The sequence below is a fragment of the Lepisosteus platostomus genome, chromosome 13 (assembly GCF_059453375.1).
Source record: "Lepisosteus platostomus isolate fLepPlt1 chromosome 13, fLepPlt1.hap1, whole genome shotgun sequence".
NCBI classification, from domain to species: Eukaryota; Metazoa; Chordata; class Actinopteri; order Semionotiformes; family Lepisosteidae; genus Lepisosteus; species Lepisosteus platostomus.
In genome coordinates, this window is record NC_142623.1 from 34,588,843 (window position 1) to 34,603,899 (window position 15,057).

The following is a 15,057-nucleotide window of genomic DNA, read 5'->3' on the forward strand; positions in this document are numbered from 1 at the left end:
TAACTTTTTCCAATTATATTTCCTATTAAAAATAGGGCTTTTAATGTTTATTTCCCCAAATCAGTATAAAAGCTGATATATTAACTCTTTCAGATAAAGCATGTACCATTTTTTCCGGTGAAAAATAACAGCCCTCATTTTCTATCCTTTTTAAACATAAGCTTTTGCTACTCTTTATGTAGTATCTCAACCAGAAATTACTGCGTGAGATTTAATTACAAATAAAAAAATATTATGGATAGAAACAGCTGCCAGAACAGATAAATAAAATTACCCTACAAGGTTGGCTTCGTTTGTATTGACAAGCCATCTATGATTTGTTGTGCTGTGTTTACCATTCATTCCTCTGAGTGAGCTCCTATTGAATGTGTTATGAATACAGCTTCTAGTGGAAGTTTGCATCTCATCCAAAATTTGCCTAAGGCAGCAGCACGGTATCTCTCCTTTGAGGCTTGAATTGAAAGCATCTGATTGTAAGGGTTAATGTATTCTGCAGTGGTAAAACATAGATAAACTCTGGAGTGTATCTGAATTGACATGGTCAATAAAATTCTTTGCTTATGCCTAGAGACACTATCATTCAATAGATTTCTACCACGAGCCAGTTTTCCCTGGTATGCGATGAACTTGAACTACTCAACATAAAGATGAGTGATGTAGTTGAAGATTAATGCAAACAGTGGTTTAGAACAGAATTTGTGACTTTTCTAGTTAATATATATCAAATAATATATGTAAGGAGAAACAGTGATGTAAGTGAGAGTAGGCCCACTCCTCCAGTAGGTGCAAACTCTCCTTTCAGGCACTGTCGAGCTTGCAGAGGGTTAAATAACAAATGGCACTGCATGTGGAGAAGCCACTCTACATACTGGGTGTTTCTTTTTTCCCCAAGTGGTACGGGAGATGTGGACAGAAAGTCAAGTCTTAAAAACGAATGTTTATATTGTATATTGCAAATTGGGTTGGTATAATAAAAAAATAATTGGCTAAATTAAATATATATTTATATTCATTGTTTTATACATCAAGATCCTTCCTCTCTCTTCTTTCTGACAATTTTCCCCATTAGTTTGTTAAGCAAACCCAGCTGACACAATATTTACTAAGGTCATTGTGTTTAACACGTCAATAGAAATACTGTATTCACTCAGTACTGTTACAACAGAAGTCAGAAGTGTTTCTTGCTGATAACACTTTCAGAACAAGCAAAAACAGAGGCATTGCAGGCATATATTGTTCCTTTAAGGTGCGTCTTAGCTTTGCCCTTGTTTTTTTATTAAAAAGGTTGGATGTATTGAGTGTCCATGTTGTATCTCAGGAATGAACTGAGCAGACAATGATGCAGATGGATTATCAGATGTACTTTCCATTCACTTAGAAGATGCATTTGCAGCCACCACTAGCTTTGCAAAAGCTCATGATTTTAACAGAGCCTGAATTTTAGACTTGATCCATGGAGAGTTACAGTTTTGTAAGGACTCATATACAAGTGCCTCCTCTTGCTCAAGAAGCAAAGAGCCAAGCACAGACATCACATCCTGTTGCCATGAGTGCACAGTTAGCCCAAACATGTACATAATCCATACAAGCCTCTAGCCTTTTACAAACCACAAAGAGGTACTTCTCTCTGAGTGTCTCTGAATTGTCTTTTTCCATTACATATTCAATATGGACTATCCTGGCTATTTTCCAGATGAGCTACATTTCCCCTCTGAATTCTGTGCGCTTCAACTAATGGATCATGAAAGACCTCAGTATGAGCACTCTTCAATAATAGAGATCGAATTTGCATTTATTTTTAAGAGCTGCCAAAGTATCTACCTATAGGGTGTGCTTTATGTGACTCATAACTTTCATCCACTTGGCATTTAAAATGCACCTCATAAAATCCATGGAAGTATTGTCAATAGTGTTATACTGCAATAGACATATTAGACTCTACTTTTATTGCATAATTAGCTTTTTTCCATTTTTGGTTGGTATGTTTATTCTAAACAAATTTATTAAAAATATTTAAAACGTGTACTGTAAATCTTATCTTCAAAACATCATTTACTCATAAAAATTGATAATGCTCTGACATGTCATGAGAATCTATGTTAATTATGTTTTTCTTGTTTTTTAAAATCATCTGTTTATTTTATAAATATTTGGGTTAGAAATGTATTTAACTATTTTAGGTCACTTCTTACTTAACTGTCTTTTTTGATGGGTCTGGAAGATAGGTGCCAATTCTCTGCAGTGGAGATTTCTGTCTTTTTCTAATCACTTCCATTTACATTTACTCAATCTGTACCGTGCAATTGTTATTAAAATTGGCTTACATCCATAATATCAACTTAATACAGGGGGGAAGAGGACCATGCCAGTTTATCCTGGAACATGCACTGTTTGAGCCATCTGCCATTTTCACACCGTGAATCTCAGTGACTACAGCAGATATCATCACTTGTAAAAGTGATACAGCTCCTTCACTGTATGTTCATAAGTGCCCAGCAAAGTTGTGTTTTTAAATCAAACCAAGAGCAATCTTGCCAGCTGGAGTCCATGTCACCCTGGCAGTATTGGAGAAAATTGATACAATCTTATACAGTGATAATGCAGAATGATACAATAATATAAAGCCAAGCCTTGAACAAGGGGTATCCCAGCACTCTGTATGGGTACCTTTTCTAATATAGTGACATACTGTAAGATCCCAACAAAGTTGGCTTTTTGTCTTTGCTGTTTTAATGTTACTTGATAAAATTGAGAAAACTGTGTTCTTAGTGGACAGGAAGAAAACATGCTTATTCTCATAACTGGAAGATTTTTTGGTTTACTTCCCAACCCCATTTATCAAGAACCCTATCAACCCTACCCAAACTTGTGCTAATGAACACAGAATTTGTTTCAGTCTGCAAAGTCAGAAAAACTCTGCTTTAAAAGTTCACAGAATTCCCCATCTCTAGCCCTCACCAACACAGATGTCTCACTTTTCAGGATGTGATGTACATGAGAAATTGTTCGACCTTGTATCACGCAGTGATTTTGACCCATTGTTGCACAACTGGCATTGCTTTTTTAAAGCAAATGTCCTTTGGTAGAATTTCAGAGTTCATATTTTTAGACATTTTTCTTCTACAATTATTTCATTATTCCCTTATCTGCCCAGGCAACCTAGTCCTTGTCAGTATTCAGCAGTGCCCTCGTTTCATCATATATATATATTTAAATGAATATGTTTTCTCAATGGTGGCATGTTTTGTTTTTAATGCAGACTATTTGGATAATATTAAAAAAGGTATTGTATCTCTTTGACCTATTTTTTGTTCAAATTAATGCCTTAGCCTTAAGTAGTGAGCTTTTAGTATAGATAAAGCAAAGAGCCATTCATTAATCTGTATCTTAGAGGTTTTTGAAGTAGTTTGTAGGTATGCTTTTTAGTACTTTATTCCTACAGTATGTATTTTTTGTTTTTATTCTTAGAAAAAAATGGATGTGCTTATTGTCAGTTTTCAAATGTCTTAGGTGGTTATGAAGAAGGTCTCTTCTTATTTCTAAATCCAAAGACATAAATTCTCTCTATGATGGTGGTGATTCAAAATATTGCTGTTTAATCTAAACCCAATTTAAAGAGTGAATGATGCTGCGTGATGCACACACAATGTAAAGGATACTGCAAATTCTTCATTGCTGCTTAAAATTGCTTATGATTTTGTCCTGAAATTACATTTCATGTTCTAGCTGCTTACACCTACAATAATAAAAAGAGACCTACTTTTTAAGACCACTTGGAATGCTAGTAATGTATTGCATATTCTAAATATTTCTATTCAAGTTAAATCCGCTTTTTGTTATTTCAGATGAATTACTCAGAAAAGGAATAATCAAATCTGCCACCTTGCAATGCCAATTACCACAGACGTTTGCACAATAGCATTTTAAACAGCTTTTTAAAGTTTTATTGCTACGTGTCAAATGAGTAAAAGTAGATTAACTGTTGATCCCAAATGTTGATTTTGTGTGAACTAAAACTGCCAAATAGTTTATTTATTATGTCTATGACTAAGTAAAGGGTTTAACCTTTGGTCTTGAGGGCCATTGTTAACAAAAGGACTGAGGTCAAGTGGAAGCACTCAATCCTCAGTTTAATTTTCGTTACAGAACTCACTCTCTTTTAATTATTTTCTGAGGAACCTAGTGTATAGGGATAGTTCCTTACCTCATCAATATACAGTAGGTCACCACAGCAGGCTGCAGTGAAACAGCTCTGCAGTCATTTCCCTTTGAGACCAGGGCTAAACCTTGCCCTGTTACCTCTTTGAGGTTGACCTCAGGGTTTTCAAAGTAATTACAGTAGGTGCCTCGTAACTCTTGTGGGTTCTCATCACATTAAACTTGGGAATAACACAGAATCAACTTATAGCTTATTGCTATTTCGCTGCCATTAAAATGATTTCGTTCTTGTCCACAAGATTAAAGGTAAGAGCATATGCCATGTGTGCTGTTCAAAATTGGAGGCCTGATTGTTGCTTTAATCAGTGACATGCTGAGGTGGTTGACATCCTGGAAAAGGCCTGTCCAGATGCATTTGATCAAGCTAATAAATTGTATCTGGGAATGCCATTTTAATTTTGGCATCGCACATGATAGGTAATCAAACTGAGGGTTCTGCCGGCACTTCTACTCAGCGTGTGAGCTTAGTAGCGTGAAGGCCAGGAATTTTCAGCTACTCCCCCCTTCACCCTGACACAAGCTTTCGTATATTCACTGTCTCCAATTTGTGAACACTAATATAGTAGTCTGTTTATACATTTGTTTTATATGCATATTTCTTGAGAGTTTGTAGTAAATACAGACAAGCTATTTTTTCTCTGCAATATTGAAATACGTAAGATTACAAGAAAAATACAGTATATCCATGCCTGACCATCACTGTAAATTTTGTACTTAAAATGCTCTATGCAGTTTATTTTTTTTTGGGTCTGTCATTTTGGAGAGTCTCTAACTATGGGTATATGATACATGATCCCCATCACATAAACATAAAAACATGTTTTATGTTATTTTTTGTTTTAAGTATCAGAATACAAGCTTAATCCATATTATACTAAATTCGATGTTATCCTTAGCATGCATTAGGAAAAACCCTCTTAGTCTTTTTTCTGTTCTCCTTTTTTATTGATATCTGCTGATGAAGGTTACAGCTGTCATTTAAGTGCATTAATGACATGGAGAGAATTTAGATTGATGGTCAAACAAAGCATATGGATAAGATCATTGAGCTAAGTGGCCTTCTTTTGCACCTTTAATTTCTTCTAATCATAGCAAAGAAGATCAGAGAACTACCTTTGTATTGTTCCAAGAAAATTTCAAAGGAGTGCCTTCCATAGGGGACAGTCCTGAATAAAATAATGGTTAGAAACATGGTCTTAATTGGTTACTCTTAGGTTTCATAATCACTTGAAAATCTCCATTGACTTCATCAAAGTTCACTTATATCATATTCATATCGGACCTCTCAACCTTAGCATTGTACACAAATCTAAATGATCTGTCTAGCATTTTGCATTGTGTTTTTTTATGTTTCTTTTTTGACAAGGAATTGGTAAAAACACTGGTGATACAAATGTAAATACTAAAGCCTTTTAAGTTTCTAGAAAATCTTAACCATCATTTAATAGGATGACTTTGTGTGCAATACTGTGCAGTGCTAGATTATGAGAGTTGCAGGTAAGTGCATACTGTAAAACAACATTTTGCTGTGGCAGCCTAATTTCAGTAATGTCCTCCAAGGTGTATTTTTGAAAGAACAAATTCTTGTGGTGTTTATTTTAAACTATGACACATATTTTATTAATACTGTATTTCATGGCACATTAACCCTGTGACTCTGAAATAAGAATACAATTAGAGCAAATCTCTTGCTTGCATAATTGTATTGTTTTACAAGCGACATAAAAACAATTGAAAAAAACAAATGATCTTGCTATTATTCAGTGCACAGAATACAGTGTTTATATAAGCCTTCGCATTATTTCCTGAATATTATTAAAAGGATGAAATTAAATGACATTGAAAATTTGACACAGCAAAAAGATGATATAGGAGATCTATTATAGCTCAGACTTTGCTATAGTTGCTTGATGAAATGATTGATTGATTGATTGATTGATTGATTGATTGATTGATTGATAGATAACAGGCTAAACTAAGCAATCAAAAAATGCTAATAATGCTCAATCATTTTTTAATACAATCCAGGCAAAGTCATTAACAGAGTGTGACTTGATGAGTTTCCTCTGTCATGGTGTCCTCATGTTGCCACACACTGGTGGCCATTTGCCTTTCTGCTAATGTGAGAATGAGCTTTCCTTAACATTCACTGTGAAAACTATCAGACGGTCGTGACTGTGTTTTTATTCAGAATGCACAATGAACGGTCTTCAGCCCTCTAATAAGACCGCTAAAGTAATGAGCTATGGGAATTAACATTTGGTGACTACAAATTAAAGGGTTATATAAACAAAAATAATGACAAAACCACACTAAATAACTGCTGATTCTCTTAAAAGACAATAATCTGCCGCACTTTCGTAAAAACTTCAAAAGAGGAAGCTTGGGTATGCAACACAGGTTTGTTCTCTTTGAAGTGGGAAAAAACAGGGTTGGGGTCTTGTGCTGGTGTAAGCTGAAAGAAGTAGACTACATCTAGCTTTGGGGCTTTTAATCCAATTTCTTTGGTGCTCAGGCTTAGAGTCAAACATGGCTAGAAGCCTCATGTTTAGGTTGCAGCAGAGTTTAAAAGTACCATGTAACAGGCTGTGTTCGATATAGCACATTGCCACAGGTAACACAACTTCCCACCTGCACCTAGTGTCATCACAGGAGACTTGGTCTTTTAAAACAGGTGCCTAGAGCACTGAGCAAATATGATACCATGAAGGGAGCAATAAGAGAGACTCAGGTAAATGCTACAGGCTTTGGTACTGTTTCAGAAACAGTCATTTTTCTTATAGAAACATTTGTAACACAAGGTGTGTGAGCAAAAGCTGGAATAGAAACAATTAGAATTTTGATTGTGGTGCCAATGAAATATACTTAATGATATACTGTCCAGGAATGTTTATTCATAGTATATTGGCTTAAATTATATATATATATGTTTAAAAAAAGCATAAGAATTAGAATTAATCAGTATATGGAAAAGATGATTACCTTGGAGAAAAGTTAATCTTAGATGAAATCCTGAAGAAATTTAGATCGAACTGTCAAATTATACCCCTGTTCATTATTATAATCTCAAGATGCCTCTCCATAATAAGGTGATTAAGAGGGGGTTCTGTCAGTTTCACAGAGTGCTAAGAGTGGTGCCCATTATACTCTTGCTCAGCAGAGGAGCTATGAATCCATAACGTTCTCAAATACTTTCTGATAAATCCCGCTTGCCAACAGTAATGTGTTCTCCAACGTCAGGACAATTTCACAACAGCCGTTTTTTAAGTACATAACACCTTTGTACGTTAAAAAGTAAAAGAAAAAAGAAAAGTTGTATTGAATTAAAGTGCTAATTACTATCGTTTGCTAATCATGTTATTAAATAACAATAACAGTTATAGAAATTATTTATAAACTCACTATACATAAGGTGTCAAAACATTTGTGTCCCTGTTACATTTTCTTACTATTAAGTCCTTTCTGTAGCTATTCTTCGTTAATTAACTTGTCAGCTTGGATCATGAAAAATATACCCATGAAACAAGTAATTAAGTAACAGTTAATCTGAAGTAAAATAATGTTTTAATGCCTTCAATTCCAGTTTTTTGCTTGTTACTTACAGAGTGGCAGAAACATGCAATCATCACTAGTTCACTGAAGTGCATTAAATCGATATTGGCATTTTGAGTTATAAGTGCTTTATTCATGATTTTTCTAACTGAAACCCTCTGATTTGGTTCTTAGTGTTTTTTTACAGTGTGTTTTTTTCTTTGTACGTGTATCTGTGTTTTTTCTGTGGTTCACAGGTTCATTCAGAATTGTCCACTGTCCATTGTCCATTGCCCTAAATCTCTAAATAAATCTAGTCTTACATCAATTCAATTCTTGGTTTTCTATAGATTGATGTTTTAATTATCTTCATTATCAGAAATACCAAAAATAAATTAATTGCTATTTTATAGTTCTGTCTTGCTGCTGTTATTAAGGTGGTGGAAGGAACACTAGAGTCAACTTACAAAACTAAGTTTGTACCTGGTGATCCTAGGAGGCAAACGTTTTTTTTTTGACTGAAAGTTCTCGTGGTTCAAAGTAATTCTTTCAGGAAACAGGATTCATATGTAAATGATGACTTAGAGCTAAACTTTACATCCACCTCTCTGTCCAGTGCTAATGTGGGATTAAACACTGACAGCAGTTCGTGAGTTCTTACAGGAATGTCTTTTATCATCGAGGAATTGGCACAGAAGGGAAAGGACAGCCAATTACTGACTTCAGTAGACTTATCATCCTGTCTGTGCCTTTTGTACCTACACTGCAGTGTTCATTATCAGTCGTGCTGGCTGCCGACCATGGTCCTGAAATATTGGCAGCTGGGAATTGAAAGTTTAGAATGCAAGATCCCATTTTATAGCTTAATTGGGCTGAGTGCAGAGCACCTTGATATAGACTGGTGGGTCAGAGAAACCTTAGTTTTATGCTGCAGACATCTGTTTTGAGATGTGCTGTATTACTTATGAAGTGTGCCAGCCCACTAAATGTAATGTAGACTACTTCTCTATTGTCTCTTTTTGCCTAGTAAGAAAAATGTAGTTTCCTAAGCCCCCACATCTAGGTGAGATTTGTTGGAATGTGAGTGAGTTTCGCTATTTGCCTCAATGCTGTTTAATTCAGAGAGCACAGTGTAAAATGTTCCACAGTTGGGAGCCTCCGATCAAGTTAGGTACTGTATATAGGTTACCTTTTTTGAAAGTTTGGCAAACAAATGTAATTTATTGATTATTTCAACTAAATATTTTTTTTCAGTTAAGGTAATTTCAAGTCATCTTCATTTGAATGGTATTAAGCATTAGAGCCCAAATCGTCTGTAAATGATTTAATTCAATATCTTACCAGCTTGATCACAGTTTATGTGATTTACTTCTTTACAAATTGATCATTTAATGCAGGATTAAAGCTCTATAGGACTGGAGTTGGAGGACAGCATACATATACTATTTCAAATTAATAAACAGATATTTTTAGTATTCCCCAGTTAATACAGACCCAATGACTAATATGTTTTTTTTTAAAAAGGTGTTTTTTTATTTATATTTTTACAGTAGCCTGAAGCATTTTGTTTTCATAGTTACTGTTCTATGAGCCAGATATAAGAAAAACTTGCAAAGGCGTTCACTATAGAAGAGGTTACCAAAATAAGGGAAGTTATTTCTGATACAAAGTAATGCTTACATATTGGGGGGATAAAGGGAAAATTACTCCTGAAACTTTGACATCCTCAAGATTTCCAGTTCCTGTTCACAAACTGTTGGTGTTGTGCTTTTTCAACTGTATTATGTTTATTAAACTGTGTTTGTATTCAGTGGAGAATGTCTCTTCCCATTTCCAGATATACTGTAATGATTTTGGTAAAATGAATAGAAAATATAACTTCAAACTTGATAAACAATAGCGTTGCGTGCCTGCTTGTAACTGTATTTGTATACTTCACTTCAAAACTAAATTAGATATAAAGGACATACTGTACTACATGAATTATAGTATTACAGTGTTACATTACCTCAATAATGCCATGGTTACCTTTTGAGGAATCTAAATGTAATTGTTTGGAGGCCATTTGAAAATAGATCATGCTACTCTGTTTTTTTCTTCAGAAAGTTGGAGCAGTAGGAGTTACAAAATGTCAAAGCAATGTAGAAGGACTCAGCATACACCTTTCATTTTTTTCTGACAAATGGCAGAACAATTGTTTCTTGGAAATAACTAAGTAACTTAAGAGGGTTTTTTTCTTTGTTTTTTAAGATTGTGCTAATGTGTTTGGGAAAAGTTATACAAATGAAGGGAAAAAATCTGTATGGAGCCTTTTATCCGTATTCCAAAAGCACGCCTCCCTTTAAAATAAGACAACCTCTATTAAGTAAAGATTAGGTGCTGAAGGGGTAGGACAGCTAATTACAGTGTCTTCTACTTGTGTTTGTCAATGCCTGCCTTTGTTCATGTGTCTATCCCTCGCGATCATTAGCTATACTTCTGGATGTTGCCCGGCACTGTTTGAAATGCAGCAACAGTGGCTGACACGTTTTATTACACTGTCTGCAGGAGGAATACAAATGAATTGGTCACAATGACTTGCTTTATCTTGGCATTTGCCTGGAGGTTTTTCTGCAGTCCACACGGAATCACAAAGCATTTTTTTTTTGCAAAATATTTATGGTAACAAGATAATGACATAGCTTCACCTGGGATATTTTGGGCAGCTTTATTGAAATCCACTGATATTTGCATGTGCCCTCATCATCATTGAGATAACTGTTAACTGAACAATTGCCAGCAGTTGTTAATGAAAGGAAAAAGAACCTTTAATTGCTAATCAAGATTCAATGTCTTTCCTGTATGGAGTGTAATAGTCAATCTGATAGGACAATTGTCTCAGAAGGAGAAATTTTAATTAAAGCAAGCTATGTAATAGTTTGCCATTATGTGTCTGGTGTAAACCATGGATTTTATTTTTGAAAGTATTGTAATAACCTAAAATTTTTCAGAAGCTGAATCTAAAACTTCTGCCATAGAATGAGTTCCTAATATGACTTTGTCTCCCACTCTTAATAGAGTTTGTGTTGTAGATATGGTGAATCCATATGTAATTTGAAATTGATTAAAAGACTGTTAAAGCTATTTTTATAGCCAAATATAGTTAATGGAAGAGATTTGTAAATGTAGTCTTGCTTATTTTAAATTAATAATCTACCTAATGCACCTTTATGCTTCTGATTTTAAGGTATTTTACGTGCCTTTTACTCAAACTGCTTTTTGCAATAAAAAAAAACAGAAAAGCAGATTATTTAATAGTCCAACAAAACAGCTGGGAACAATTGCATTAGCAAAAACATTGTTAACAAGTTGGGCTTATGGGATACCATATGACTAGTTCCTTGCTGTGTTTCCAGTATATTGCTCAATATGAGTGCTAGAACATGCCTGCACTTTCAATCAATACATTGTCTACACCAGCATGTTTCTCAGTATGGAAGACCTTTGCTTGGCACATTAGTCTTCCTTACAAAGAACAAAATTGGATCTTGTTGAACGGGTTAAGTCATCCCCCCATGGCAGAAGACACTCAGTACAATCATATGTTATGAGAAGAGACATATCGCATTTCTTGTAGTCTTGTAGTTCTTAATGTTTTTCTTGGATTTTGGCTGTCTACTCATGTGTCTTTAAGAAAAGATTCCCAAATGGAAAAAAATGTTAAAAACATAAAAGTGAAAATCAAACAAACCAATCTAAAGCAAATGAACTATCAAGGTACTGTATTAATCACTTTCAATTTTACTTTCCAGCATATAGTTATATTTTTAGCCTCGGCACAATTTGCAATTATAATTATGGATATTAAATCCATATCTTCATCGTAAACACTTTCAAGTATGTGTAATAGGGTGCTTTATTAAAGGCTTTGCAAGCTTATTTTCAGTTTTCTCACACTAAAGTTATTTTTGCCTATTAAAGAATTAGCAGCTTAGAGAACATAGATAACTGCCTTTAACAAAGATGCAAGCTGAAGTATTGTACTGGTTTTCTGAAATTTCAGAAATGTCAAAGAAGAATTCTTTGAAAGTTTGATTATATTGTAAAAGCAATGTTTACAGTCTGCAGTTAAACTTAATAAATCATAATGTATTCATATTATACTTAATTTAAAGTATCACTTTGGTTCCATCCCCACCACCCCCATGCTGCAAGTGAGTTCCAAAAGGAAAATCATAGCATACAAGTATAATGGAGTTTTATTTTTAACAATTGAAATATGTTTGGTTTATTTAACTATAAACCTTGAGACAAAGCAAATAATACTTTTACAGCTCATGTACAGTCTGATTCTGAAGTAGTTTGTGTCTCCTTGTAACAGAGGAGACATTTCAAACATTGTTGTTGAATAAGGTGAATATGTTTAGACCATTATTGTTGTTGTTTTTATACAAATTCTATGGAGACCCGAGGCAGCAGTATACTTGCTGCCCTAGTATAAAGAGACTGTTCACAAAAGTGAAGTTTTCATAATATTCAATGAGGTGAAATGTGGATGAAATGTTTTTAACAGAACATTAAAGATGGAAGCTGTTTTTCAGTGTTTCAGTCCTCTCTTAAGTGTAAGAGTAAAAAAAATATTGTTCTGATTTGTTTTCTTTTACTTTTACAAGAGGCACAGTACTTCACTTAGTGCTGCAGTCTTACAGTTCTGCCTTTTCAGGTTACTGACCCATAACCCAAGGCAATTTAATCTTCTTTTTAACATGGATTACTTTAGAGTCAAACAACATTACTTTGGAGAGTTGATTTAATAGTTTCTGAAATCCCACTTTATTCTAGTTAGTATCAAGAAATCGACTTGTCTTTAACATTAAACAATAGGCTTATGCAGCACTAACCAGAGAGGGGGATCAATGCTAAGTATAGATTTTGCTGTCCAAATGCTTCATAAGGATTTGGCTGCCTAAAATGGCAACTCCATTTAAAAGGCAATCATTGCTCACTGCTTTTTTTGTTCGTTCAATATACAAAAAAATCAATGCAGAGTTACCTGTTAATGTGAAATTCCAAAGTCCCTCGACAATTGAAATTGGATTAATTCAAATATTATTACCTCTAATAAATCCCCTTCTTGTTCTGACTGTTGCAGTCATAATGAAAGTAGGCATCAGCAACAAAAGATTTGTTTTGATCCACATCCTTTGATCCAGTTGGGAATAAAAGTTAGAATTTATTGGATTGTTAACTCTTTTAAAAGAAACCAATATGTCGTTAAATTTACAGTGAACAAGTAATGCTATACTGGCAGTATAGCATTAGTTGTCTGATGTAACTATACTCATCCTCATACTTATGTACTGTAGGAAAAACATAAAAGCATTTACTTTACTAGAAAAGTAAAAAAACAGCATTTTGTGTGAAAACCAGCAGAAATGTTTCAGTAGGAACATTTATTCTCCCCATGTAAAAGTACAATACACTGGCAATTATTTGATAGTTAATTGGTGGTAATGGCTGTGTGGTAGAATGAGTATTACTTATCATGTATTAAAGCCATAAATCTGTTTGAGAAATCAAACCAGAGTGTGTTGCCATAGTCATCTGTCAGATGTGACAAGGTAAAGTCACAAATGGTGAGCCAGTGCAGGAAGATGAATTCCCCTAGCACACTACTGAAAATAAAAGCCCTTGGGGTTACAGATCTCCTGCTTGCAGTATTTGCTTTTTAAGGAGAGAAAAGCAGACCTTCCTTTCATGTGTGTAAACAGAATGCAGGCAATGCTTATTTATGGTATGTTGTAGAAAAGGTGAACTAATTATGGAACGTGACAAGGCAGTAAATCATTTTTCTGAGTCCTCACAAAAGACCTTTCATCTCTAGGTCAAATGTCCTTTATTACTGTTAATATAAGGACCTGTAACAGTATTGGAATTATTCTTTAGTTGTAGTACAAAGCATTAAAACAATTCCAGCTTTACTGCACATTGCAGAAATCTGAAAACAAATGCTACATGTTTCTACCCTGTCTTTTTTTATTTCAAGGCCTCAGTGCCTCATAATCATAATTTCAAAATCCGTGCTGTAATGAGATTTTTCACTTGAGAGAACATTACTGCTACAGGATTATATATCTTAAATTAATAATCTTTGATCTTATTTATACCATATTATTATTAGAAAAAAAAGATCAATTTTTTAAAAATCAATTTAGCATGCACTATCCATAACTTCACTGTTTGTATGTCATTTCTAAAAGTTAATTTGCATTAGAAAATGCAAAACATTATGCCCTAGAGAGTTATGGTAGTGGTGGTATCAATGTGCACTTTATCAGTGACAAAAGCATAAAACATTAAACAATACCTTTGACAAATTGGGCTCAGCACCTTATGTTGAAGTTAATACACAATTTAAACTTTTCTGTTACCGTTGCCCTGCAATAATGCACAGGTTGTCAGAACTGGCTTCTGCCATGTGGTCACGCATATATAGGTTTTGAACTTGTGTTGTTGTCCATTTTGTTAAAACTTTTATCTCACTATCTTTCTTTTTTTTCTTTCCTTACCAGATGGCTGCCCCAATCTTTGCAATGGCAATGGGAAATGTACCCTTGGTCAGAACAGCTGGCATTGTGTCTGTCAGACAGGCTGGAGAGGCTCTGGATGCAACGTTGCCATGGAAACCTCTTGTGCTGATAACAAGGATAATGAGGGAGGTGAGAAACACACATCAGACTCCTTATGCCCTTAAGAACTGTTAGGTTTAGGTGGTGTGATCATAATTTAATTTGCTAGAAAGGCAAAACGCTCATTAGGTTTTTAGTTCATTTATCAATGGTGCTTTTGTTTATGTATATCTTAAAAGCATGTTTCGTGATTCAGTTTTAAAACCATTTCTTGGGAAAGAGAGATCATGTTTCAGAGGTTAAGAGTTGTTCATAATCTGCGTCTCATACCTCAGTGGCTTGTTGTTTATGAAGAGTAAACGGCAAAGGCGCGGTTGTGTAATGGAGCCCTCAGGAAAACTCAAGTTTATTACAGTGCAGTTGTTCTCTTGTTTCTTTGGAAGCTGCGGAGTTTAATGTCAGATGAAAACTCCTTGGGAAGTTCTCCAGATGAGGGTGGAAGCATAAGAAGTGGGAGTTTGAAGTGGAAAAAAAATCCAGCAAACACGTTTTTGACAAACCAAAACAGACGATCTAGAGGAACATAGTTCTGAAAGTGATTTATGAGAGTATTCTATGGTAATAGGAATTCCTACAATAGGAAAATATGTTTTAAAGATCATTACAGTTTTTTACAGAAACTCACTCCTTTATAGATATT

The 15,057-nt window shown here is 34.5% G+C and overlaps 1 protein-coding gene across 10 annotated transcripts in view; it reads left to right on the forward strand.

The window, feature by feature from the left end:
* Nucleotides 1-15,057, forward strand: part of LOC148650471 (teneurin-2-like) — a 413,744-nt gene that overhangs the window by 354,175 nt on the left and 44,512 nt on the right. For all 10 annotated transcript variants that reach the window (XM_088604296.1, XM_088604299.1, XM_088604298.1 and 7 more), the window contains one exon: nucleotides 14,301-14,447. In XM_088604296.1, coding sequence (XP_088460422.1) covers nucleotides 14,301-14,447 — 147 coding nt within the window. The remainder of the gene's footprint in view (nucleotides 1-14,300; nucleotides 14,448-15,057) is intronic.